The sequence below is a fragment of the Boleophthalmus pectinirostris genome, unplaced genomic scaffold (assembly GCF_026225935.1).
Source record: "Boleophthalmus pectinirostris isolate CB_2022bp ecotype Guang Dong unplaced genomic scaffold, ASM2622593v1 HiC_scaffold_8, whole genome shotgun sequence".
Lineage (NCBI taxonomy): Eukaryota > Metazoa > Chordata > Actinopteri > Gobiiformes > Gobiidae > Boleophthalmus > Boleophthalmus pectinirostris.
The window spans coordinates 14306650-14334174 of NW_026571515.1; the positions used below are offsets into that span (position 1 = coordinate 14306650).

The 27525-nt window shown below is 42.1% G+C and overlaps 1 protein-coding gene across 3 annotated transcripts; it reads right to left on the reverse strand.

The window, feature by feature from the left end:
* On the reverse strand, window positions 1–26538 carry mybl2a (v-myb avian myeloblastosis viral oncogene homolog-like 2a). Of its 3 annotated transcripts, none has more exons than XM_055166427.1 (17): window positions 26444–26538; window positions 23778–23888; window positions 21651–21710; window positions 11348–11429; window positions 10257–10325; window positions 10064–10156; window positions 9419–9639; window positions 8906–9026; window positions 8147–8197; window positions 7905–8049; window positions 7551–7869; window positions 6768–7224; window positions 6448–6687; window positions 5718–5960; window positions 4581–4781; window positions 3051–3206; window positions 1–640 (listed from the first exon to the last, which is right to left on the reverse strand). In XM_055166427.1, the coding sequence occupies exons 2-17, from the start codon at window positions 23828–23830 to the stop codon at window positions 173–175; spliced, it is 2979 nt and encodes a 992-aa protein (XP_055022402.1). In that variant the 5' UTR covers window positions 23831–23888; window positions 26444–26538; the 3' UTR covers window positions 1–172. The 3 variants fall into 3 exon arrangements, with proteins under 3 accessions (XP_055022402.1, XP_055022401.1, XP_055022403.1); XM_055166426.1 differs by lacking the exon at window positions 26444–26538 and adding an exon at window positions 25648–25797; XM_055166428.1 differs by lacking the exons at window positions 21651–21710; window positions 23778–23888; window positions 26444–26538 and adding an exon at window positions 15141–15287.
* Between the last annotated feature and the right edge of the window lie 987 nt (window positions 26539–27525).

Here is a 27525-nt window from a genome sequence, read left to right on the forward strand (position 1 = left end):
AAAAGAAGAGCTGTGATTTAATGTTGAAAAATCACATTCTGTTGTCATATAAACAGTTTTTTCATCATCATCGTGTTATCAGAATCCGTACTGAGCATCAAGTATATTCCTTATTCTCAAACTCGAGTTACAGTAGTGATAGTCTGGCTCAAAATCAGACACATATCTCAGTTCATATCTTCGCTGGCTTCCTCACTGCGCTCGTTTTCATTGCGTCCTTGTACAGCAGCAGCCTCTCTGTGGTGTTTGGGGGGAGACGGTTCCTTCTAGCCCGTATGAGGCACAGGGACATGGGGTAGAGCCTGTCCAAACCCCCCGAGGTCACCGGCACAGCCAGCAACCTCCTCGCCAACCTCTGCAGTCCGGGGAAACGGTGCGCGGATTTCCAGAACGCCACACAGGAGCTTCCAGTAGGGGGCGCTTCGGACAGGTATGCCTCTAGTTCTGACACTTTGACACACTTCTGGGGAGGCTGGGGCACGCTGCATGGAGACTTGCGTTTGAGTTTGTTCTCGGGGTTGGCGTTGTCTGAAATGGCGCTGGGTGGTGGGTGTGTGGGCGTGTCTTGGCTCTCTTGTTTCACCTCCGGAGCAGAGCTGGTGACGACTCCATTCATGTCCAAAGAAGAAGTGGCTGAAGACTGCAAAAAGAGAGTAGTACAATGTTTATACTTAATCTGCACGTGTATTTATAGGTCTTATTTTACCGTGTTAGAATGTTATTACCTCCACAAAAACACTTGTAGTTTTGTTTCATTCACACATGTTTGAGTAATCCTTTTTTGTTAGTCTGTCTACATTTCCAAAGCTCAAAATGCTCTGTTCCACCCATGGTTCTATAAGAAAAATGGAATAAGCCCCTCCCCCTCTGTCCTGGCTCCAGACCAACTAGTGGCTTTCCAGGTATTGCAGCTCCCAGGAGCTTGGGCCCAGAAAGAATTTTCCTGTAGAGCGCAATGCGTTTTTGGAGACTTCAAACTGCAGTGTTCGGCTGACAGGGCATCGACAACTTTCACAAAGGTCGGATTTAAATAAACTGTTATGCTGTAAAGATGTTAGCATTAAAAGAGTGATAATTTCCACCTCTCAGACAAAAAGCAAATAATCCAGTCTGTTTATGGTATTTTTTGAACTATAAATCAGACTTTTTTTTATGGTTTGGGTGGTCCGGTGACTTATAGTCCGGTGTGACTTATATATTTTTCTTCTTCATTGTGCTTTTTTTTTGGCTGGTGCACCTTCTATTACAGAGCAATTTATAGTCCGGAAAATACAATACATGAAATCCAGCTTGGCAAAAACTTGTAAGATTATTATTAGTCCATAAACACTTGTGTGTTAGATAAAACTTGATTTCTGTCAAAAATATGATCAGATCAGACTGAGTTTAGTGGACTTTTTTTTCACCTAGACGCCAGCGTCACGTGACCTGAAAGTAGTAAGCTGCGTGTTCAAATCGCTCTGTGAATGGGTGCCCTGTAGAGGGCGCTAATGAGAGTGGGAAACGGGAAACGTTTTTTCCATTATTCATTTAAAGGTTGTATGGAGGATTTTTTTTTTATTCAAATTGTCAGTGATAGCATTATAGAGATGCAGTAGCCTTGTAATTATGATGACCAAAAAAAAAAAAATTTCATCAACTCTGGACGTGGAGGGGCCACCTAAACATTTGCCAGTAGATAACGACACTGCCTCGTTATCTGTTAGCTGATAGGCTGTCAATCAAACTCCCTACGTTTCTAGCGTAACTGACTTGCCTGCGCGCTGCCATTACGTGGTTTACGTACGCCTGTCACGCAGTCCACAGACGCTGTTTACTTCACCAACGCAACGGTTCTTAGCGGCTTTTTTGACCTATATCTTCCTCGCAGTTAGCACAAAGTTTGTCGCAATGGCAGACAAGAATCCAGGAGCAGTTAGCCCCAAAAGAAAGTCTGTATTTGAAAGAAGACAAGGGGAAAAGCAGCGAAGCCAAACTAAGGTGATTCTTGAAGATTCATTCCAGCAATGGCTTGCATTGAAGCAGACGAAGGGTCTAAAGACTGACGCACTGGTCGCCAAATTACTTCTGGACAGGTCACTTCTGCTTATTATGAAAACGTACTTTATTTCCAAGAGCTAGACAAACGTTTTTCAAGACACGAATGGAATATCCTATGTCTGAAAACGTAATTTTCAATGCAAAGAAAGAGTCCGCTTACTGCTGCGTGTTGTAATAGTAGCTTCATTTGCACGGAATCTCCGCGCACCCTTCTCTGCACCGCTTCCTGCTCCTCTCCCCGCTCCCCGTTTCGCTCTTCTCCCTGCTCCTCACTTCTTCTCCACTCACGGAATCTCCGCGCACTGCTCCCCTCTCCTCTCTCCTCTCCCCGTTTCGCTCTTCCCCCTGCTCCTCACTTCTTTTCCGCGCACGAAATGTCCGCGCACCCCCCCCGCCCTTGCCTTTTCGCCTTGCCTAACCAACACTGTAGTTAGTTGTTTACAAGTCATGTGCAGCGATGAGTACTTTCTGGTGTAAGGAGGAGGCGGGAGGAGGTGTTTCTACGTAGGGAGCTGTAGGGGAGGGGGGGTGGTTTCACGCATGCGCAACATTTGAAAAAGGACAAACAGTCGCTGGATTTCTCGTTCCTTGGAAAATCCTCTATACAACCTTTAAACACAAAATCAAAAACTGAAAAAATGAATTGTCAATTTTTTCATTTTGGTTTTGGAGATAAATAAGAAAATTCATTTTCTTATTTTTGGTTTTATTTTGAAAACAAATGAACAAGCTATGAAAAGGTTGTGGTTGTCATTAAAAAAAACACCTAAAATAAAAGCGATGCAGCTTTAGTTCATGCATGAGGTAAAATTATAAAATATATTTCTTTTGTAATTCCAAATGAAAAACGGGCTGGACATAGTCAACAAAAGGGTCGTATGTGGCCAAAGAGCTGGACAATGCTCAGGTCTGGGTTACGGACTAGGGCGGATATTCGGACACAGCGTACATAATATTTTGATGCCCTCATTTTTTGTTGAACGCAGCTCTGAGCTCAAATAAAGACTGACCTCTGGGGCAGGGCTGGTGCGGTCTCCGTTCTCCTCCACAGAAGAATGGTCTGAAGACGGGACAGTACATAAAGCTGCTTCGATGATGGTAGTGACCTCAGACTTGGATGGTGGAGTTAGGAAGTCAGTCTCCTCCTCGGTCTTCTCACAAAACGGCTGAAAATGACAATATACAAGATTAGGTGAAGAAGGTTCAGTGTTGGCATACACTAGTACATTTCAGCAGAGTATTTTTTGACTGAAATTAATGCCGCTACTCTTTTCCTCACACTTTGAACACTGCGGCTTAAACTGCGATGCGACGAATATATGGATGGATTATTTGTTCAACACAGTGCAAATGAGCGCAGCCTGATTCATCAGCCGGTTTCACTTCGTAGAAACCGTCTGACCTCGCAGCGTTAGAATTCGTTCACTCGACGGTAGGCGGGTACTTTTTATCATTTAACCAATCGCTGTTATTTGGTCGTGGCATATGTAATGCGCCGCCAACGGGGCTAACTGGTATATTAAGCTTTTCCCAAATCCCAGAAAAATAGGAAGGAGGACAATAACGTCTTTTCCCCTTGATAAAATTCAAACATTCTCTTTGTTTCAGCTTTAAATCCTCGATCTCAGGAATCCTCGCCAACACAGAATGTATGGCTCTTCGCTGATTGGCTAGTGCCCGAACTTGCACTTTCAGGGTTCTTGCAAACCGTCTAGTGTATTCGGATTCCTGACATAGTCGCTGGAGAGAAATGAAATTGAGCGGAGGCACTAGGTGGTGCCAGCCTGGCTACATGAGCACAGCCTGAGTGCAGAAAGCGTCGCTGCCTGGGCGGTTCACATGAAGCTGCAACAAGCTGGTGCAGCACTAAAACAGTTTATCGCCGTCTGATAAAATAAGTTATGATGCTAAACTAACATTAGTGAGTGGGATATGTCGTAATGACCCGTATGCGTTAAATACAGGTGAGTGCATAAATGATGAGAAGAAATGTCTCAAACTTCAGTAGCTGGACATCCACTCATACCTGATCCATACAACTACCCCCGCCCCCGAGAGAGTTTGAAATCTGCTGAAATCCTACAAGACACTGACATGATACAGACAGGACAGAGACTCTTTCTGTAGGAGACATGCGCAATAGAACGCGCCCATTATTTTGCACACACCCTCCTCATGGAAAACACAAAGAAATACAGATGATGCAGCTTTTAAGTTTAAGGCGATTGATGTGACTGTGGAAGAAGGAAACAGAGTTGCTGCATGTGAGCTCGACATCAGTGAGTCGATGGTGAGTCTTTGGCGATGGCAGTGCGACAAACTGACTCAAAGCAAAAAGACAACAAAAGCTTTCAGAGGCGATAAAAGCAGACGGCCCGAACTTGAAAACGTTCTTGAAGACGTGGACACCTGTGGCTTAGAGACAAGTGCGGAATATATATGTACACTTTTTTTTTCTCTTTTAAAATTGAGTTGATGCTGTTTATGCTCAATAGTCCGGAAATTACGGTAGTTTCCTCCTGGTTTCTCTGTGCCGGTACCTGCAGTTTGAGCCTGGGGTCGAGCACCGTGGCGAAGAGCACGTCTCTGTGATGGAGCAGGGTTTGACAGTGAGAGTGTAGACCTGTCCTCAGAGCTCGGCAGAAGTCTGTGTATTTGCTCTTACTGAGGCTCAAAGCTCTGTCCAGCCGCAGCAGAGAAGGGACGAGACTGCAGAGGGACGCGCTGTGACCCTGGAGAGTCTGGGGACAAATGAGAGACCATTTAGAACAAAAGCCAAAACAGTGTGAGTGTGACATTTGTGTAATGTTGGTAAACAAAAGCAGTGAGTCCCTTATGCACAAAACAGATTGAAATTACAGAGTTTAATTCTGAACTCAGAGTTATTATACACAGACAGGGCCAAGGTTGAGTTTCCAGTTTCATAAAATAGATTTGGAGCAGAGTTAAACCACTTCAGAATTTTTTGTGTAAGTTCAGCTTAGGAGAAAAGCCACAGCTAGAACAGAAAACCAGCATTACTTCCTGGTTTGCAGACAATATAATGCTTTATTATTGGATGCTGACAGCACACACCGTTCTTATTTACAGATAATACTTTCTTATAACAGATAATAACTAACCTATGTCTTGTCAATAATAATAATTATTGCTCTTGTATGAAACAGATTTTATATTTTATTACAAATTTTTCTATTTTATTTTGACTTGTACATTCACATTTATACAATTATGCCTTATTTGACACCTGTATCTTGCCATTTTCTCTGCTCCTTATTTAGAATTTAATATTAACATTTATATTTTTACTCTTTATTATAATATATTGTGATGTGTGAGCTACTGTGTCCAAATAATTTCTCTTGTGAATCAATATATTTTGTCAATACACTTACAGCTGCTATTACAATATGTTTGGACCTAGTCCCTGAAAATAAATAATGAAATAAACACCTCACACTAGTATTTACAAATAAAACTGAACTGTTACATGCACAGACTGTATAAAGAAGTGGACTGAGGGAGAGTTCGGCTCAAGTTATAGAGGAGCCAAGTTTCATATTAGGAATAGGAATTTATTTTATTTTTAGTTTGGTTTGAGATTGGTGACAGTTTTTCAGTATAAAGTGAATATGTCCATTTATATAGTCTATGATTATATGTAATATAGTTTGTACTTGTAGGGCCGTCTCAAAGGGCCTCAACAGTCCCAGGACGTCCTCCACCTGCTCCCGTGTGACTGACAGGAGGGGCGGGGCTTTAGCCGGATCTCGCGCCTCTGTCCGGGCCTGGGTCAGGACGCTTGTCACACTGCTCCACGTGGACTCCTGCGCCAGCCGCCGCACACACAACAGCATGGAGTTCCACCTGCAGCTGCCGGGCGGAGGCCACAAGGGGGCCCCACACTCCCTCATCAGCACCTACACGGCACAAGACATGAACTTTACATCATCATGTGTGGGCATAATGTTTATTTTACGGTCATCATATCCATTTGCAATATTTTTATTAAAGCTTTTCTGGAGGAGGGTTCGCCACCTGGTCGTCTCCATGGAGATGTTATTGCTTTACCTGGAATGTTCCACAGTATGGCATTATACTTACTTATCCAGTATTTATTCAAGTGTCAAGTTGCTTAAAAAGAAGCACTCTTACTGTGATCATGGTCACCACTCCACAAATCAGCCTTGTAACTTGGTTACTACTCATGCTACTTGCTTGTCTTCATGGAGATAGAGAAGTTTAATGGCTTACTGTGGAACTTCTCAACAATGCAATAAAAAAGGTACACAGTGCACCTTTAAAACCATAGAACGAAAGACCATATGAAGGCGTAGCAGAAACACATTTTGATGGCCAATAGTGCAGTTGGTTAGTTTAATTAAAGTGTGCAGGCTCTCCCCTCACCTCGCTCCAGCAGGTCTTGGTCCTGAAGAAGGTCACTACGTGCTGGATCTGAGAGAGCAGGTCCTCCACCTCTCTGGAGCTCTTCAGAGCCTCCTGTATGACCCGCTGCAGTGTGTGGCCCACACAGCTCAGCCCAGAGCCCATCTGAAGCCTGCAGAACGGAGAGTCCTCCTCAGAGAGCTGGTCTGTGAGAAAAGACACCACCTCCTCTCCCTCCACCTCTGCCCTGTTCAGGAGCAGCTACATCACAGACACAGGGGGGGACGTTCATGTGGGTTACATGTGAGAGCGTTAAAAGATAAAATGACTCTGAGACTCACCTTGTAGTCGCAGAAGAGGCTGTTAGCGGCCAGCGCCTGCTTGGCGTTGTTCATCAGGATGTAGCCGATGCGCTGGGGGAAGATGCCGTAGCTTAACAGCACTGCCTCCAGTTCTCGAGGCAGTGATGTGCTCAGGTCCTGATGCTTCAGGTGTCTGAAGGCCACGACCGGCCGTCGGAGCTGCCAGGACTCACTGATGAAGTGCAGCTGGACCAAGACCATGGGCTCGTCCAGAGGAGAGGAGCCAGAGCCCGTCCACAGATCCACAGACACATGAATCAAACCCTCTCCCTCCTGACTCTGAGCCAGGCAGGCCTTTAGGTCCCGGATGAGCTGAGGTTTATAAGTCCTCTCCACGTCTCCGTACAGACGCAGCCCCAGTGCCCTCTGGGACAGTCTGCTGTACTGAGGGCACATCATGCCCATGAAGGAGCGGAACCCCGCGCCCTCCACAAAACTGTGACAAAAACAATGTCAGTCAATATAAGGCTATGGTCTGTGTTTATGTTCTTACGCATTTATGGAACTGCTCCTCAAACTTGCCCTAATGAATTTTGATTTAGATTGATCATCTGGATTTGCTCTTTGGCAAAGAGCAGAAAGAACCTGGTCAAATTAATTAATTAATGTGAGATACAAAGTGAGGTGTGAGTTAAGGATGGCTTAGATTTGGATTAATTGCCGTTAACAGAAATGTACTCTTCATCCACCAGGGGCAATTGACCTGATGCTAGAAAACAAACTATCAGAGATGTAAATAAAACAAATGTGCAGCGCCATCACCTGAGAGGCAGCATGTCCTCAGAGATCATCCTCAGAGCAGCCTCCTCCAAATTCTTGTGGTCCACTGCTGGGGGAGCCGTGCCTGGAGACGAGCTGGGACTGGGTCTGGGACTGGGAGCTGGTTTGGAGTCTGGTTCAGGTTTGGAGCCTGGTTCAAGTTTGGAGGCGGGGCCAGGTTTGGAGGCGGGGCCAGGTTTGGAGGCGGGGCCAGGTTTGGAGGCGGGGCCAGGTTTGGAGGCCGGACCAGGTTTGGAGGCCGGACCAGGTTTGGAGGCCGGACCAGGTTTGGAGGCCGGACCAGGTTTGGAGGCGGGACCAGGTTTGGAGGCGGGACCAGGTTTGGAGGCGGACCAGGTTTGGAGGCGGGACCAGGTTTAGAGCCTGGTTCAGGTTTAGAGCTGGGTGGACCTTGGGCTGAGAGGTTGTTAGCAGGAGGCACTAGAAGCTTTGGCTTGGCTTTCTGAGGCTCCCCTGATTCGGACTGAGTCTCCTCATTGGTCTGAAACAAAACACACACAGGCAGAACATGATTAAGTGTACAGATGCCATTGGTGAAGAGGACAGAGTGAAATGTGACCAAAAAGGAGAGGACTCACTTTGGATGTGATGGGCTCCGTGTCTAAAACAACATCACACTTAAATTCTTCCTGTTAAACAAACACACAATTATAAAAGGTTCTTAGTGAAGTTCATTTCATACGCTATTTTCCTACAATTTCAGTATTAGTAGGGTTGTGCCAAAACTCGAAAGACCAATAGATCATGATCTCTGCATAGCTCAATCTCAACGATAAGGCAAGCGCATTTTAATGGACAGTTCAAGAGGCAATCGTGTGGCAGTAAAAACACACGGTGCTGATGAGGATTGACTCTTGTAGCCTGAGTAAAAAAAAAATCACCTGAGCCACAGCGTGTCAACTTTGTCTCCTCACATTCACAAGTTTTCACTTAAATCTGCACAATTTACTAGTAGTCCAGTCTCTCCTGTGTGTGCGAATCTGTGTGTGAGAGTCAACGTGTGTGTGCGCGCGTCTGTCGTTTGTGCGGTGTCGTCTCCCTGCGCTCCACCTCAGTCTCTGATCCAGCTCCTCACCTTTTCTTCTTTCTCTCCTCTGGTTCTTCTCTTTATAATACAAGTTATGGAAACTAAACAACGACTGTCTGACTGAGTGAAACTCAAGACCTCTAATGGCGCACGGACATCGCATGTGTTTCTGTTCATGTCTGTCTGTGTATGAGATAAGATGGAAGAAGAGCGAATTGAAAATCGAGATTGATCAATATGGGGGGGGAATCGTGGTTCTTTTTTCCCCCATATCGCCCAGCCCCAAGTATTAGTATTATAAAGGCGGTACCTTTCCCTTCCGTAGCTTCCTTAAGTCCAGCTTCAAGTCCAGGTCCTCCTTCTTGAACTCGCCCTGCTCTGCCAGGCGTTTGATGGTAGAGTACCAGTGGTTCTTCACAGAGTTGTCTGTTCTATACAAAGAAAGACCAGAAAGTTTTGATTGGGATGATACTGGAAATATAAACTAGACTTTTAGAAGAATCTTATTGCCCAAATGAACTAAAACAACCAATACAACAATTTGTGTTGCTGTACTAGAGCCTATTTAACAAAAATACAGATTATGATGTGTTTGAAAAACAGAAGGAAGTGCTTTGTGTAGAACTCAAGTCACACATACACTACACATAAACAACAGGGTCATTTATTGAAATTTCATTAATGAAAAAAATTCAGCTTTACACAAAAAATGTGTTGTTCTTTGTGGTGCCTTTAAGAATTATAGTTTAACTAAATCTTTCTATATTTCTGCACGTAAACAAAAAATTTTTATGTCATGACCATGAGTCGTGATGGTCCTGACCTTCCTGGGAGCAGCCGGGCGATGTCTGCCCAGCGGTTTCCAATCTGGGCCTGGGCTTTGTAGATGATCAGGTCCTCCTCTTTGGTCCAGCAGCTCTTGTTGACCAGAGGGTCCAGGTGATTGACCCAGCGCTCGCGGCACTGCTTCCCCAGGCGCCCTTGCAGGTGTCTGGCGATGAGAGGCCAGCTCTTCGTCCCAAACTTGGCCACGAGGTCTATGATCTGTCAACAGTATTAGTTCAGATTAAGTATAATTTTTTATGTCTTTTAAGTACAAAATAAGTCTTTAATAGATTACATTCATTTGAGTGCCTTCACAACATTCTATAATCTCAATTAAAATGAGGCAGCTCAGAATTCTAGTCTGGAGTTGACTGTGTATCTGTCAGGTTGAAGATTTCATTTATGGTTAATATCTGTAATTACTGGACATAAAATTCAAGCCTCTATCCGCATAAATAAACCACAGTGTTTTTTTAAAATATAATTCCTACAGAAGTGACGCCATTATTCAACCCCATCACCAACACCAAGGACTTAAATCCATAAACATATTGCACACATGATGGATTATGAATTAAAAATCTATGATCCATCTGAAATTATGCCATTATCGATTATTTAACATAAACAATAGCGCTCCCACCTGCTGGTCCTCCTCCTCGGTCCAGTAGCCTTTCACTAGAACTGGATCCAGACATGTGGTCCATCGGTTCATGCACTGTGCCTCTGAGTGCCCCTGAAACAAACATGTGCAGTAAAAACATTAATAACAACATATAATAATATATAACGATATATAACGATGATGTTATTCACCCTCTTCTCACTGAACTCACAGGTAAAAAAGTGGAAATGGTTTTCCAGTCTTTTCCTAACTTATTGACGAGGATTTTGAGGTTTTCATCCTAAACAGAACAGAAACAGTTTGAATGAACATGTGAACACCACAACACAGTGAATGAGTCTATTCTAAGCAAAAATAAAGTCATCACAATTTGCACAGTTTAAATAATCACATCAAAAGGCACGAAAGCAGGTGTACTCTAACTTTTATGGAGGATAGTATAAGTTTATTTTATTCCCACTTTATGACATCACAAGGTGGAACAGAGCCGAGATACAGACTAATAATAAAGGATTACTCAAACATGGGTGAATTAAGCAAAACACAACTCCAGGTACGTTTTTTGATGATGCAGCTGCTTTAAAATGTGGCTAAAAGCTCAGAAGAGGCAATAGAGGACCTTAAAGCTGCAGTTGTTTTATTTAGATTTTTAATTTCATTTTACATCACCACTTGCAGCATTACAGCTCCCGTAGTCAGGAGCATTGTGGAGTAATACATACTGTGATTCCTTTTAATATCAAAATGCACCCGTCAAGAGACACGCTCACAACGCCCACTTTAAATTCAAGGCTATTATAAAGTGAAAGTGCGAGCTGCATGGGAGCAGTGGATGAGAGAAGGAGAACACACATTCACCAAGACAGGGAGACAGCGCCGAGCGACTTACGCCACGACCTGCCAACGGATCGTGAACGCCCGGGCTAAGGATCAGTATCAACTGTGGTTCAAGCTTTCACCAAGACCCGAATCATCACTGAACTGCCAGGGAACAGTAACCACACTGACTCGGATAATGACGAGAGGGATGTGGGCGAGCTGGACGCCGGAATCGCCCAACTGTTTTTACACATTACAAGTGAACAAAGTTGAGAGTTATTGTGAACGCATTAAATAAAGTTTGACTGACTTATCTAACTGTTGTGTTACGTCTTATAGTCTGGTGTGGTTTATATGTGAAAAAACTTTGAAAATACACCATTCAATGACAGTGCGCCTTATAATCCAGAGCCCCTATAATGGGCAAAATACAGTATGCCATTTGAAGGTTTTCATGAGTGGAAAAATGCTGCTTAAACAAACCTCGTCTGGGGTCCATTTCACTTTCTTGTCCGAGTCGGAGTCATTTTCATAGAAAACGTCGAAATCTCCGTCTTGGTCCATGCTGTGAGCACAAACACAGTCTACGTCAATTCAAACTACAAGAGACAGGAGCATTTCAATAATAATAATAACCTATTCACACTTACAACAGGAATAAAGAATTATCTCCATACTTTACAATACGCAGCAAATAACGCATGTACATGTTTTATATTCTGTCCTTTTCCCCCCTTTGTACCCATGTATGTTAAAATGTATGATTACTCTCCCATTTTATTTTGACCCAATGCATTTTGTCCTTTTTCAGTTACTATAGTTTGTTTTTGGCTCAAATGCTTAATTATGGTGCATGCACGGCACACCCTTTTTTATTTAACATTTGAGCATTTATTATTTATGCTTGTCTAAGTTTTATTTGTTTCAGAAAAATGTCTTCCATGAGTAAATTGTCTCTGCATTTTAATGGAAAAGGTATTTTTGTTTCAGAACCCTTTTTACTTTCTTTTTTAAAAAACTTTTTTTCCACCCTCTGAAATAACTCATGTAACATTTTGATAAATATTTAGCACAGGTTCTACCCATAGATTGTAGACAGATTAAGGTTCTATCCTATAATTTAATCAAACGTCAAAATGACAAAAACATGAAAACCTGTCAGCGTTATGGTTGGAAATGGGCAGCGGATGTGACTACGCTACAGGTTTGTTTTATTATTTTCGATCTTGGGAAAAAAATTTTTAAAAAAATTTACATTTTATATGGAAAATGTTATTCATTGTTGTAAGTGTAATAATATCAATTAGAGCCCGACCGATATGGATTTTGTTGTGGCCGATATGAAACCGATATAATGGGAGTTGGGGCTGCCGATAGCCGATATAATCGCCGATATATTTAGTGATGTAAAAATTCACTGTAAATCTTGAATTGATTAAAAAACTTAGGTTTGGCTCTAGTGGATTCTAAATTGGGTTTATTTAGGCAACATTTATTGTTATTTTGACTCTTTACATCATATTTACATACAGTAGATTGGCCTGATGGCATTTTTGCATCACATTCTAGCTACTGTTACTGTCACTGCTAGTGATGGGTATTCCAGTTTTTTTTTTGTTTTTTTTTTTGGAGAACCGGCTCGGCTCATTAAAGCAGCTGGCTCTTTCGGCTCCCAAGCGACTCTTGAGATTGTTTTGTTGCAAGCAGGACTAAACCAGAACTGAACCAGGACTGAGTGTCGGGACTCGGTTTCTATCTCTCTCCTGCACTCGAGCCCAAGATTAGTCCTGGTTTATTCATTTTATGCTGAACTGCAGCCAAATATGCACTTTTTTATCCTATGCACATGCAGATTTCTGAAAGTTTCGTTTTCAGCCGCTGCTGCGGTCAAACTACGGGTCTACATGCGGCATGAAGAGAAAAAGTGAGAAAAAGAGAAAAAACAGCTCCCAATAAGAAACATGCTCCCGTTGTTCGCTTCAAAGAGCCGGCTCTAAGAGCCGCTTCGATCGCGACCGACCCACAACTCCTAGCTAGTAAACTATTGCTATTAGCCTTTAGCCGTAAAAACGTGCGCACCGCGGTAGTTAATTATATGCATAAATGTGGATCATTCACACGTCTATTCACAGCTCATTTACATATCAATACTGGTCCAGTAACAAATATACGGCCAATATAGTCACTTTACAATAGACCAATAGAAAACAGCCTGTTTATGTGTGGGAGCTACAGCAGCTAATCGCTAATAACAAATAGCGAAAACTAGCTTCAAAGTCGATGTATTTCCAACACTCACCGCTCACACAGGCTCCTCCTCACATCACAAGTCTGCACTAATAAATGTCCTTTTAATCCAGACTCAAACCGATTGTCCGAAAAAGAAATCTCAGTGTTGCGCACCACTGCGGGTGTAAACAAACACATGCGAGTGAAGTGACGTCACTCTGGTGGTGTGTTCAGGGACAGTACGGACACAGACACAGACAAATTACACCGTAGATAAATACTGATGCGGAGCCACATATTCGGACATTTGTAAATTGGATTAAATGAACATAATGTAGAGAGTTTAAGCTTTATAACGAGATATAACATGGCCACGTGAAATATCGGCCAATATCAGCAAGCATATCGGCCGATAGCCGATATGTCTCCAGGTGCCCATATTGGCCGATAATATCGGCCAGCCGATATATCGGTCGGGGTCTAATACCAATCCCAATACCTTTCAATTAAAATGCCATCTAAAACATTATTCCAAATAAACAAGCTCATTACATGTTATCAATGTATAAAGAACTTAATTTATCAATCTGCATCATTTAACTAGCCCTATTTTCATGTCATCTTTGTTTTACTGCATGTTTGTAAATCTAATGAAAAAAGTGACTAGGCTAGAGGTATATAATGTAAACAAAGGCTTAAGTCTAATTTAAACAATAGTTATATGAGAAATAAAAATATGACATACATGACAGCACTTTTATTTTGCTAAAAATGTGTTCTTTGTGCTAAATTATGCCGAGATTTTGGATGGAACTTTGGTTTTTACAGCTATTCGTTTTTATAACCGCGAGGTTCAACGTTTCTTTTAACTTTTCCTTTCCACAAACTGAACCTTGGCTGATGTAAAACTACAAATATTGACATAAATAATAAATCTTGACCACTGGTGCTATCCAATCAAACCAAGTCAAAATTAATCAAAATTGAATGGATTTATTATTTTTTTTATTAAATATTCTCGACGTAGATAATGCCGTAACTGTTACCTAGAAACCAGAGTGTAAACAAAGGCTAAAGTCTAATTTAAACAATAGTTATTATATGAGAAATAAAAATGTGACATACATGACAGCACCTTTATTTTGCCAAAAATGTGTTCTTTGTGCTCAATTATGCCGAGATTTTGGATGGAACTTTGGTTTTTACAACTGTTCGTTTTTATAACTGCGAGGTTCAACGTTTCTTTTAACTTTTCCTCCACACAAACTAAACCTTGGCTGATTTAAAACAACAAATATTGGCATATAAATAATAAATACTGACCACTGGTACTACCCCATTAAACAAAGTCAAAAATAAAAAAAAATAAAATAATAAAATATTCTCGGCGTAAATAATGTCGTAAGTGTTACCTAGAAATCAGAGTGTAAACAAAGGCTAAAGCTTGTCTCATTAACTTACACATTTATTATTTGACGATTAAAAATATACACTTTCAACACCTTTATTTTGTTAAATGATTGCTATATATTATATTATTTATTATTATGCAAGAGAAATATTGTCAATTTTGCACGCAAATTATGACGAGATTTTGGACAGAATTTCGGTTTTTAGAACTACTGTTTTTTTTACTGCACGTTTCTGCGTTTTCTTCCAATCTTTTTCCTACAAACTGCCACTTCACCGATGTAAAACTCTGACAAACACTGACCACAGGTTGTATCCCATCAAACCAAGTGAGAATTATTAGAAAAACATCGAACTTCGAACTTGTTTCTGTGTAGTTAACATGGATGTACAGTCAATAAATGAGCTCTAACAACAAGAAAAAACAGCGTGAAATTAAAATAAAGCACGTAACAATTCCCGATCCTGTGTTTACAAAGGAAAATACTGCTTGCATGTTAAAGTATTCAAGTTATTTCCATAAAAACAGCTTTTGTGAACTCCCCACAAAGAGCTGCAGCAGTTAGCAAACCGGCTACTCTGAGTTACAAACATGAACTTAGCTCTGTCCGGACGAGCTGTGCCAACGCGCGCTCACCTTCGCGCCACGGAGAGGACGAAACGCCGCTCAAAACTCCCAAATAAGCGCCGGGTTTTGGATCTGTCTGGGTGTAAAACTTTGCAGACAACAGGCTAAGCTAACGTGGCTAGTCTCACTCCTCTCCTCCAAGGAAACAACGGTCGCGCGTCTCATCCATGTGTGCGCCAAGAACAGCGCCCCTACCGCGCCTCACCGGTACTGCACCCGTCACTAAATCAGATCTAAACCAGGACTAAACCAGGACTAAACCAGGTCTAAACCTGGACTAAACCTGGACTAAACCTGGACTAAACCACGACTAAAACCACGACTAAAACCACGACTAAAACCACGACTAAAACCACGACTAAAACCAGGTCTAAACTAGGTCTAAACCAGGACTAAAACCAGGTCTAAACCAGGACTAAAACCAGGTCTAAACCAAGACTAAAACAGGATTTAACTAAACCATGCTGCGTGGACCGTGTCTCGTCCTCTTCTATCAATAATATTTTTAATAAAGTCTGGGCTTTTTTATTTTCTTTTATTAGACAAAACTTCTTATGTGAAGATTTCCTCATCTTTGCTTCTCTACAGTAAATCAAGTAATCCAAAGTATTCAGATTACATTACTCACCAAGTAATTTAATGGATTATGTTACAAACTACATTTTGGGGTACGTAATCTAATCTGTAGGGGAATACATTTTAAAAGTAACATTCCCAACACTGTCCACAACTTGGGAAATTATTTGGGCACAGTAGCCCACACATCACAAAATAATATAATAAGTAAAAATGTACAATACCAGCCAAAAGTTTAAGAACATCCTGATTTTTCCAATTATTTATTGCAAGATAAAGGAAGAGCTTGAAATGGTACAAATGTAAAAACTGAACAGACAAAAGATACAAAACGAGTCCAAGCTCTGTCAAAACTATCTCAGGAAAAAAGAACAAGATGGTAAAGCTTGAAAACATGGAGTATCCAGCATAGTGTCCAGACTTAAACTCCATCAAGCTGGTTTGGGATGAACTGGACAGAAGAGTGAAGCAACCAACAAGTGCCACACATTTATGGGAACTTCTGCAACAGACTTGGGAAGAACTTTCTCAAAAATATTTGATTTCTATTGTGAAAAGAACGAGCCACGAGTGTGTTCAGTTTATCTCAGCATGGACTCCTCTGAGGACATGTATGCAGCTGCATATACACCAAGTGAGTTGAGTGGTCCTCTGTGTGTTTTATTTTATTTTATTTTTTGTTATTGTTTTATTTATTACCTCCGCCAAGGAGGTTATGTTTTTGCCGGCGTTTGTCTGTTTGTTTGTTTGTCTGTTAGCAACATAACTCAAAAAGTTATGGACCGATTTTGATGAAATTTTCAGGATTTGTTAGAAATGTGAAAAGGAAGAACTGATTTCATTTTGGGGGTGATCCGGAAGAAATCCTGGATTCTGGATCACTTTGAAATTTTAGTTAACATTGTGGTAAATGGGGCCAAAAATTGTGTTTCTCAATATCTCGGATAATTATTGACCAAACCCCATGAAATTTGACTCAGGGATGGACAATGGGATCTTCTTTCATATTCCAAAGGCTGATCCGGATCTGATCCAGAAGACAGATTTTATCGCAATTTATATAAAAAATGGCCCTCCTTGAACCGTCACCTTATCGTGGTGGAGGGGTTTGAGTGCCCGAATGATCCCCGGGAGCTATGTTGTCGGGGGCTTCATGCCCCTGGTAGGGTCACCCAAGGCAAACAGGTCCGGGGGGACGGGTCAGACGAAGAACGGTTCAGAAGCCCCTATGATGAGTGTACCAGCAAGGCCAGTTACGTCGCCCGGATTGGCGTCACCGGGGCCTCACCCTGGAGCCAGGCCTGGGGTGGGTGCTCGCCAGCGAGCGCCTGGTGGCCGAGCCTCCCCCCACGGGGCTCGGCCGGGCTCAGCCCGAAGGAGCGACGTGGGGCCGTCCTCACGTGGGCCCACCACCCGCGGGAGGATCCATATGGGGCCGGTGCAGAGAGATCTGGGCAGCAGTCGACGGCGGGGGCCTCGGCGACCAGATCTCCGGACATGGAGACTAGCTCTGGGGACATGGAATGTCACCTCTCTGGGGGGGAAGGAGCTTGAGCTTGTGCGGGAGGTTGAGCGTTACCGACTAGATATAGTCGGCCTCACCTCCACACACAGTTCGGGCTCTGGAACCCAACTCCTTGAGAGGGGCTGGACTCTCCATTTCTCTGGCGTTGGCCGCGGGGAGCGGCGGCGGGCTGGTGTGGGCCTGCTCATTAACCCACAGCTCAGTCGCTGTGTGTTGGAGTTCACCCCGGTGAACGAGAGGGTCGCGTCCCTGCGCCTTCGGGTCGGGGACAGGTCTCTCACTGTGGTGTCGGCCTACGGGCCGAACAGCAGTGCTGAGTACCCGGCCTTCTTGGAGTCCTTGGGAGGGGTACTAGACAGTGCACCGACCGGGGACTCCGTTGTTCTCCTGGGGGACTTCAACGCCCACGTGGGCAACGACAGTGACACTTGGAGAGGGGTGATTGGGAGGAACGGCCTCCCTGATCTGAACCCGAGCGGTGTTTTGTTATTGGACTTCTGTGCTAGTCACAGTTTGTCCATAACGAACACCATGTTCGAGCACAAGGGTGCCCATAAGTGCACGTGGCACCAGGACACCCTAGGCCGGAGGTCGATGATCGACTTTGTAGTCGTGTCATCTGATCTCCGGCGGCGTGTCTTGGACACTCGGGTGAAGAGAGGGGCTGAGCTGTCAACTGATCACCACCTGGTTGTGAGTTGGGTTCGCTGGCGGAGGGGAAGCCGGAAAGACCTGGCAGGCCCAAGCATGTAGTGAGGGTTTGTTGGGAACGTCTGGCGGAGCCCTCTGTCAGAGGGACTTTCAACTCGCACCTCCGGGAGGACTTCTCCTGGATTCCGGGGGAGGCCGGAGATATGGAGTCCGAGTGGGCTTCATTCTCGGCCTCTATTGTCAATGCAGCTGCTCGGAGCTGTGGGCGTAAGGTCTGTGGTGCCTGTCGCGGCGGCAATCCCCGAACCCGGTGGTGGACACCGGAAGTAAGGGATGCTGTCAAGCTGAAGAAGGAGTCCCATCGGGCCTTGCTGGCTCGGGGGACTCCTGAGGCAGCTGACGGGTACCGGTGGGCCAAGCGTGCTGCAGCCCGTGTGGTTGCGGAGGCAAAAACTCGGAGCTGGGAGGAGTTCGGGGAGGCCATGGAGAAGGACTATCGGACGGCCTCAAAAAGATTCTGGCAAACCGTCCGGCGCCTCAGGAGGGGAAAGTAGTTCTTCACCAACACTGTTTACAGTGCGGGGGGAGAGCTGCTGACCTCGACTGGGGACGTTGTCCGGCGGTGGAAGGAATACTTTGAGGATCTCCTCAATCCCACCATCACGTCCTCCTCCGAGGAGGCCGAGGCTGGGGACTCGGAGGCGGACTCATCCATCACCCTGGCCGAAGTCACTGAGGTGGTTGGCAAGCTCCTTGGTGGCAGGGCTCCGGGGTTGGATGAGATCCGCATTGAGTACCTGAAGTCTCTGGATGTTGTGCATATTGGACTCCGCCAGGGCTGCCCTTTGTCACCGGTTCTGTTCATTGTGTTTATGGACAGAATTTCTAGGTGCAGTCAGGGGCCGGAGGGGGTCCGGTTTGGGGACCACAGGATTTCATCTCTGCTGTTTGCGGACGATGTTGTTCTGTTGGCTTCATCGAGCCAGGACCTGCAGTGTGCACTGGGGCGGTTTGCAGCCGAGTGTGAAGCGGCTGGGATGAAGATCAGCTCTTCCAAGTCCGAGGCCATGGTTCTCGACCGGAAAAAGGTGGCTTGCCCTCTCCGGGTGGGTGGAGAGTCTTTGCCTCAAGTGGAGGAGTTCAAGTATCTCGGGGTCTTGTTCACGAGTGAGGGAAGGACGGAACGTGAGATTGACAGGCGGATCGGTGCAGTTTCGGCAGTGATGCGGTCGCTGTATCGGACCGTTGTGGTGAAGAGGGAGCTGAGTCGAAAGGCGAAGCTCTCGATTTACCGGTCAGTCTTCGTTCCTACTCTCACCTATGGTCATGAGCTCTGGGTAGTGACCGAAAGGACGAGATCGCGGATACAAGCGCTCGAAATGAGTTTCCTCCGCAGCGCTCCCTTAGAGATAGGGTGAGGAGCTCAGTCACACGGGAGGAGCTCGGAGTAGAGCCGCTGCTCCTCCACGTCGAGAGGAGCCAGTTGAGGTGGCTCGGGCATCTGTTCCGGATGCCTCCTGGGCGCCTCCCTCGGGAGGTGTTCTGGGCATGTCCCACCGGGAGGAGGCCACGGGGAAGACCCAGGACACGCTGGAGGGACTATGTCTCTCGGCTGGCCTGGGAACGCCTCGCGGTCCCCCCGGAGGAGCTGGAGGACGTGTCTGGGGTGAAGGAAGTCTGGGAGTCCCTGCTTAGGCTGCTGCCCCCGCGACCCGGCCCCGGATAAGCGGACGAAAATGGATGGATGGATGTAAAAAATGGGGATAGTCCTTGGCGGAGGTCTGTGCTCTGTGAGTGCTTTTCTAGTTATTATTACTTTTTTATTATTATTTATATATATTTTTATTAATTATTATTTTTTAATTATTTAAATTTTTATTATATTTTGCATTTTAACAAGTTTTTTTTTTTGGGGGGGTATTAATTTGTCTGTGCAGCACTTTTTAAACTCATGTTTATAAAATGTGCTAAATAAAGTGAATTGGATTGGATTGAATAGGATATAGCTTTACTTAGACTTTATTGATCCACAAGGGAAACAATGAGAGATGCAACAATGAGATGATGATTGATAGGACATAAAGTTATTCGTTACATAAGGGTGAGTTTTAACAGTTTATCCCCGCATGGACTCCTCTGAAGACATGTATGCAGCTGTATATTCACCACATGAGTTATGTGGTCTTGTGTTTTATTTAATTTTATTTATGTATGTATTTATGTATATATGTATTTATTACTATTATTACTACAACCATTACTATATATATATATTTATTTATATTATATATTATTATTATTATTATTATTATTATTATTATTTATTATTATTTTTTTAGTTTATTCATTTTTGCATTTTAACACTTTTTGTTTTTATTTATGATTTACTCTTTTATTGTATTAATTTGTCTGTGCAGCGCTTTGGAAAATCATGTTTATAAAATGTGCTATTTAAATAAAGTGGATTGGATTGGACATAGCTTTACAGTTTTAGACAAACTGTATTGATCCACAAGGGAAATTATCTTGATACAGCAGCTCACGCATCACAATATAATATAATAACAAAGAGTAAAAATATAAATGGTACTAATAAATTCTAAATAAGTAGAAAAAAAAAGAGCAAGAGACACGTGTGAAATAAAACAATGTAAATGTACACATCAAAATAAAATAGAAAGATAAGTAATAAAATATAAAAATCACAGCTATATACAAGAGGTCATAGGAAGACAGTGTAACAATGAGATGATGATTGACAGGACATAAGGTTATTCATTAAATAATGGTGAGTTTTAATAGTTTCTCTCAGTGTGGACTCCTCTGAGGACATGTGTGCAGCTGTATTTAATCTTAAAAGTCCTATATTACACGAATTGTGAGCTTTAAGACTTTTTTTTCTTTTAGCTTTATTCATTTTAACACTTTTTATTTATTGTTTTTATTTATGATTTACTGTCTTTTATTGTATTAATTTGTCTGTGCAGCACTTCGGAAACTCTCATGCTTATAAAATGTGCTATATAAATAAGGTGGATTGGATATAGTTTTACCTTGAGTAACCAGATGTCCCCATTTCTCCAGGTCAGTCCCAGTTTTGAGTCCTGTGTCCCCTGTCCCAGCAGATTTATCCAAAACCAGCTATTTGTCCCAGTTTTATACAAGAAATGTCCCTATTTTTCACCAATTTGATCTAAGCAAGGTCTAAACCAGGACTAAACTAAGACTAAACCAGGAGGTCTAGACTGGGAATAAAACGGGACTATCACAGTTTTTGACTAATATGATCCTCCAACAGTAAAGAGGAGCATAAACTGTCATTTGTTTAGCCAAAATACAGAAAATCATGTTTGTGAATGACCATAAAGCAAAAAGAAGTCCCTCTGATTACGACTCACACAAGAATGCACAATGTTTTATTTTTACTTGTACTTACACATTTATACAATTATGCCTTATTTGACACTAGTCTCTTGCTTTGAATGTATTATTAGCATTCATATTATTGCGCTTTGTTATTATACTGGACTTGTGTTTTGTTTCATTCACACGTGTTTGAGTAACTCTTTATTTTTATAGGTCTGTCTACATGTCCAAAGCTCAACCCTAACCCTCTGTTCCCTGTTTGAGAGAAGAACTTGGCCTAAATATGCAGGGTTTGTGAGTTAAACGTGTGTGAATGAAACACAAAGAGGAAACAACATTATAACATACGAGTAGATCAGAAAGTAGAGTTTAAAAAAAAAAAAAAAAAAGCATGCATATACCTTGAATAAATTCTGTGGATCTGGTTCTGGAAGACTTCGGGGTCCAGCCTGTGAAGATCCCTGCAGCCAGATCAAAAACACAGACACATTAGTCCAGGGATGGGCAATTTTTAATTTTTATTTTTTCAATGGGGCCACATAAGAAACAGAAAATATTGTGGCGGGTCTGGCCAAAATGCTTAACTCAATTCTACATAATAGTAATTGCATTTCTTTATAAAAAGCAGTAAATATCATTGTTCTGATGTGGTCAGATTGGGAAGAGTTTTTGTTATGAGTAAGCCATGAAAACGTGAGGTTGTGCTCATTTCACACTAAATACTTGTTACATTTAAAGTGGAAAATGTTTTGCTCAGTGGCCTTGAGTGACTGAACCTGCAGGTGCTCCGTGATTTTCCCAGAATTATGTATGAGCTAAAAAAAAAATATAACATTTATAACTGGACTGTACAAAGGTTTTGTAGACTGAGACCCCTTAGACTTCTCTGAAACCTCGGCGAGATGATTATAGACTCTCTGACTCCTGTTTGTCACCCCGATGCTGTGAATTCTGCTGTAACACCTTTAATGATACTGTAAGAACGATCCCGTCCCTATGCGCTTGTTTTTTCATTTTTGCAAGATATAACAGAAATCAACATTGCCTTACAAAAAATGTAATTAAAAATAAAATAAATGTAAAAAATAATAAAATAAAACTATAAAATTATAAAACTAGAAAACACTCAGAAAGCGCAGACCTCCGCCAAGGACTACCCCCATTTTTTATATAAATTGCGATAAAATCAGTCTTCTGGATCAGATCTGGATCAGCCTTTGGAATATGAAAGAGGATCCCATTGTCCATCCCTGAGTCAAATTTCATGGGGTTTGGTCAATAATTAACCGAGATATTGAGAAACAAAATTTTTGGCCCCATTTACCACAATGTTGACTAAAAATTCAAAGTGATCCAGAATCCAGGATTTCTTCCGGATCACCCCCAAAATGAAATCAGTTCTTCCTTTTCACATTTCCAACAAAATAAATTAAACAAAATATAAAAGAAAAAAAAAAAAATATAAAAGAAAATAAAAATAACTTAAAAATAAAAAATATAAATAAAAACTATATATATATATATATATATATATATATATAAAATAAAAAATATATATAATCAAATATAATTATAAAAATAAAATAAAAGCAAAGCAGCCTTAGTCCATGCATGAGGTAATATTACAAAATATGTTTATTTTATAATTCCAAATGATCTTAAATGGGCCGGTTAGACTCAACCGTATGAGCTGTATGCTCGAGTGTGCCCATCATGACCCATTATGCACTAGGGCAGGGGTGTCAAACTCATTTTGGTCCGGGGGCCGTATCCAACCTACTTTGATCCCAAAGGGGCCGGATCAGAAAACTCATGGCATATAAACCCCAAAAATAACAATAAGTTCAAATATTTGTGCAGAGAAACACAAATCTATTACAGAAATCTTTTTTTAATTGATGAACTCTTTCTTTTACAAAATATTATCATCTTATGAACAACTTGAAACTTTAAGAAAAATGCAATTTCAACACAATGTTTTAACATGAACTTGTATGCAAACAGGAATAAGTAAATTTTTCTTCCTGCACTCGGCTCCACTTTTCTCATTTTTGACATTTTGTTGATGAGAGTATCACGGTCAGCAGTCAAAACGATCGTCCTTTAAGAGCGTTTGGAAAGAGACAAGTCTTCATTTGTGCTGCTCTGGTGGGAGGGGCCACGTACATAGACACTGGAGACGCTGCTGTGATAAACACCACAGAAAATTAACAAGATTTTAATAGAAAATATAATTAAAATATTTTTGTAGAAAATCACCCAAGGGCCACATTAAAGGTCTTGGAGGGCCGGATCTGGCCCCCGGGCCTTATGTTTGACACCTGTGCACTAGGGACTGGGACACGCGCACGGACAGGGACACTGATCCGTGCACACTTCAGTCACGTTATGTGCATTTTTTTCAATCACTACTTTCATAATAGTGATTTTAAAGTGGGTTTTGGTTGGAGATTACACACATCCTCACACTCATTTCTCTCATTTCCTGTCAGGTTATGTGTGTTTTAAACTCGCTCGTGCTCACGTACCCGCGCGCTGTTTTCCTGCGTCCTCGTGCCCCCCGCAGCTCCATCGCGTGCATGGTCGTCGTCAGTGGATTTTCAGGTGAAGCGCCGTTTGCAAGTTTAGGGGAAAAGAAACTAAAAACAACACCACAAAAACACAAAAACAGGCTAAATGTAGCCGCGATATTAAAATACAGTGAGTGTGGAAAGGAACTGTTCGTTTGTGAGTCTCCGGAAGCTCAACGGTTGCTAACGACCGTTGCCATGGCAATCAGATTCAGCGCTGTTGTCGTTTAACCGTAAAAAAAAAAAAAAAAAAAAAGACGTGTACGGTCTGTGTGTTTTACCCTACAAAGACAAAAGATCTCAACTCCAGAGTGAAACTGAGAAAAATTACTTCAAAGTTTCGGCTCCCAAAACTCTATAGCTAGTTGATATAATGAAGAAATATTTGTTTGTGAAAAATATTGAGTTCAAAAGCTTATTTTGTCAGTTCTTGTACTCTGCCTTTGTATCTTGAGCCAAAACATTATTATAAACACCCATCCATTATAAGAGACATCAAACTAAGGCCCGCAGGCCAACTCCTGCCCGCCACGCAGCTTTGACCGGCCCCCCGCCCCTCTACCCCCCACCACTTGAACTGGCCCTATGACGCAATCCTCAAAAGTGGTCATGGCCTGTTTTTTTTTATTTTTTATTATTATTACTTTCTGGCAAATAATCTGCATCTCGTTTTTTTTCCACTTAAGAAATTAAGTATTTATATTTAAATAATAATATAAATATTTACAATTGCTGCCCAATTTACCGCCCAGTTTTCATCACCCGACAAGCTCGAGTTAAGCATTTATGACTAACACGAGACAGTATAGTCACATTTTCTTTGTGTTTTGGTAATTTTGAAGCAGCTTTTATGTATTTTACCAAAACAAATGACAATTTATGCCTCTCTTTACTGTTGGCAGGCGTCAAACTGGTCAAAAAGAGGGACACCAGGGACATTTCTTGTATAAAACCATGACAAATCACTGGTTTTGGATAAATCTGCTGCGACAGGGGACACAGGGCTCAAAACTGGGTCTGTCTGAGTAAATGTTGATGTCTGGACACTGAAGCAAAAAGGGAACAACCATTTGAGAGTGCACAGACATGCAGCTGTCCCAACAGATTTATCCAAAACCAGTGATTTGTCCCGGGTCTATACGAGAAATGTCCCAGGTCTCCCTATTTTTGACCAGTTTGAAACCTGACAACAGTAAAGAGTGGCATAAATTATTATTTGTTTGGGTAAAATAGAGAAAAGCTGCTTAAAAATGACCAAAACACAAAGAAAATGTGATTATACTGACTCGTGTTCGTTATGAGTAAGTTTTTGAAACTGAAAATCTGGTCAGCCTATTTTAAGGAGACATTGTCACTGCTGAAATGTCATTGTTAGAGTTGTCTAATGTAAATAGTTTATTTAATGTATTTTGGATTGCAGATAAAAAGGATCTTGAGGCTAAATCTGGCACAAATTTGGCACATCTTAATATTTCTGTGCACTGTCCTTGTTTTAAATAAAATGAATAAAATAAAACAATAAATAAAGACGAGTAGCCTAGGTGACAGTCTGTCCCCTATAAAAGTTACAGTTAAAATTTCCTTTGAAACCACATTAAAAAAAAAGCACCAATTAAGTTTCAATAGCTGTACTTTTCAGATTGGCCAGAAGGTGGAGCTGTTAACACACAGCAGCTTGTATTTGCACATTTGGATTGAGCCTAATTTATTATGCTCATTATAATCAACAAAACTCTAACTCCTGTAAATGATCACAATGTTTTCTTAACCATAAATATCAGAGAGGCAGATTATTAATAAAAGTGTTCAGAAGTGTTTCCAAACTCACAGTCTTGAGCGGAGCAGGAAAATCCACGTGTTTCAGAGCAGGATGTGCCCAGGATCAAGAGTCTCTCCACGACCCAGTGCCCAAGTACATCTCAGACATGTCAGTGCCAAACGAACCATCGCACTGTCCTGCTTTAGTCCTGCTTTAGTCCTGCTTTAGTCCTGCTTTAGTCCTGCTTTAGTCCTGCTTTAGTCCTGCTTGGTTTAGCCTTTGTTTAGTCCTCGTTTAGTCCTCGTTTAATCTTGTACTAGTTCTGGTTTAATTCTGGTTTAGTCCTGGTTTAGTCCTGCCTGGTTTAGTCCTGGTTTAATTCTGGTTTAATCTTGTTTTAGTCCTGGTTTAATCCTGTTTTAGTCCTGCCTGTTTTAGTCCTGCCTGTTTTAGTCCTGCCTGGTTTAGTCCTGCCTGGTTTAGTCCTGCCTGGTTTAGTCCTGGTTTAGTCCTGCCTGGTTTAGTCCTAGTTTAGTCCTGCCTAGTTTAGTCCTGCCTGGTTTAGTCCTGCCTGGTTTAGTCCTGCCTGGTTTAGTCCTGCCTGGTTTAGTCCTGGTTTAATTCTGGTTTAGTCCTGGTTTAATCTTGTTTTAGTCCTGGTTTATTCCTGGTTTATTCCTGGTTTAGTCCTGGTTTAGTCCTGGTTTAGTCCTGGTTTAGTCCTGGTTTAGTCCTCTGGTGCCCAAAGTCAGTACTAAACATAGGGAGTCCAGGTCCAGGTCCAGGTCCCGTCCCACTTCTCTGCTTCTAAACACCGTTCCAGACAAACCAAAGTCGTTTCTGTGGAGAAAAGGATTTGACGAACCTGTGAGGATTTGGTGTTTCTGTTTGTTCCTCTTGTGTTTGCGTTTCTGTGCAGGTGTGACGGGGCGTGGCTCGAGTCACACACCTGGACCTCGACCAGACTCAGGGAAGAGTTTCGACCAGAGTTTACCAAACCTTTTTTTTCTGACTGAGTGATCGTCTCTCTGAACAATTAGTTTCACTCAAGTTTTAAACAATAAATCAATAAAATCATTACAAAAAGATTAGAAATTATTAGGGATGTAACAAAACCGAAATATCGTGATATCGTATCTTCAAAGTTCTCACAATAATATCGTGGAACATCACAATATATCGAATTACAAGTCTCTTAGCTTAAATGAAGAGTTATGGTGCAGAAATAGCTAAAAAAAAAAGACAGAGGGAACTACATAGACCATGATCCTTTGCTTCATTTCAGCGCAGACTACAAGAAGAAATAACAGTTCTAAGCACTTTTAAGTCTTAATTGTTTGGATTAAGTCTTGTCAAGGCATTTTAAGAGGAAAAAGAAGCATATTAACAGTTTTTTTCACTAAATATCGCAATAAATATCGTACCGTGAGATGTATATCGTGAAAATATTGTACAGAGTTGGATATTGTTACATCCCTAATCGTGAGCCTCCCCAACATACTGTGAACTTTAACACAATATCGCAATAAATATCGTCCCGTGAGGTTCATACCGTGATGATATTGTATCGTGAGACTTGGATATTGTTACACCCATAGAAATTACACAAAACATGTCTTAACATTTCAATTTTTCTAGTGAGATAGGTGTACCTGTTTGTGTTTTTGTATTGTGTTTAGTCCTAGTGCAGGAGGAGACGCAGCAGCAGAGCAGGTGCAACGTTCAGTCTGTTTCTGTGCTTTGTCTTTTTTGTCTTTCTTTTGTCATTTTTGTGAGCACAGGAAATCTCAATTCACACAACTGTATATGTAGTAGGGAAAGAAGTATTCATAGAGACACTGGCCCCACTGAGGACAGGAGATTCTGACGAAATACTTATTCAGAATGACGATAATGTCACAAATCCATAGCGTCTTTGCAGAGATCTCACTCGCTCTCATGTGTCAG

Bases quoted from the DNA above. Each gene is read 5' to 3' on its own strand.
- mybl2a (XM_055166427.1), bottom strand. From the start codon at position 23,830: ATGCACGCGATGGAGCTGCGGGGGGCACGAGGACGCAGGAAAACAGCG. The intron at 10,157-10,256 runs GTGAGTTCAGTG...TGTTTGTTTCAG, and splicing joins CCATTTCCACTTTTTTACCT to GGGCACTCAGAGGCACAGTG. The intron at 7,225-7,550 runs GTGATGGCGCTG...TTTTTGTCACAG, and splicing joins GAGGACATGCTGCCTCTCAG to TTTTGTGGAGGGCGCGGGGT.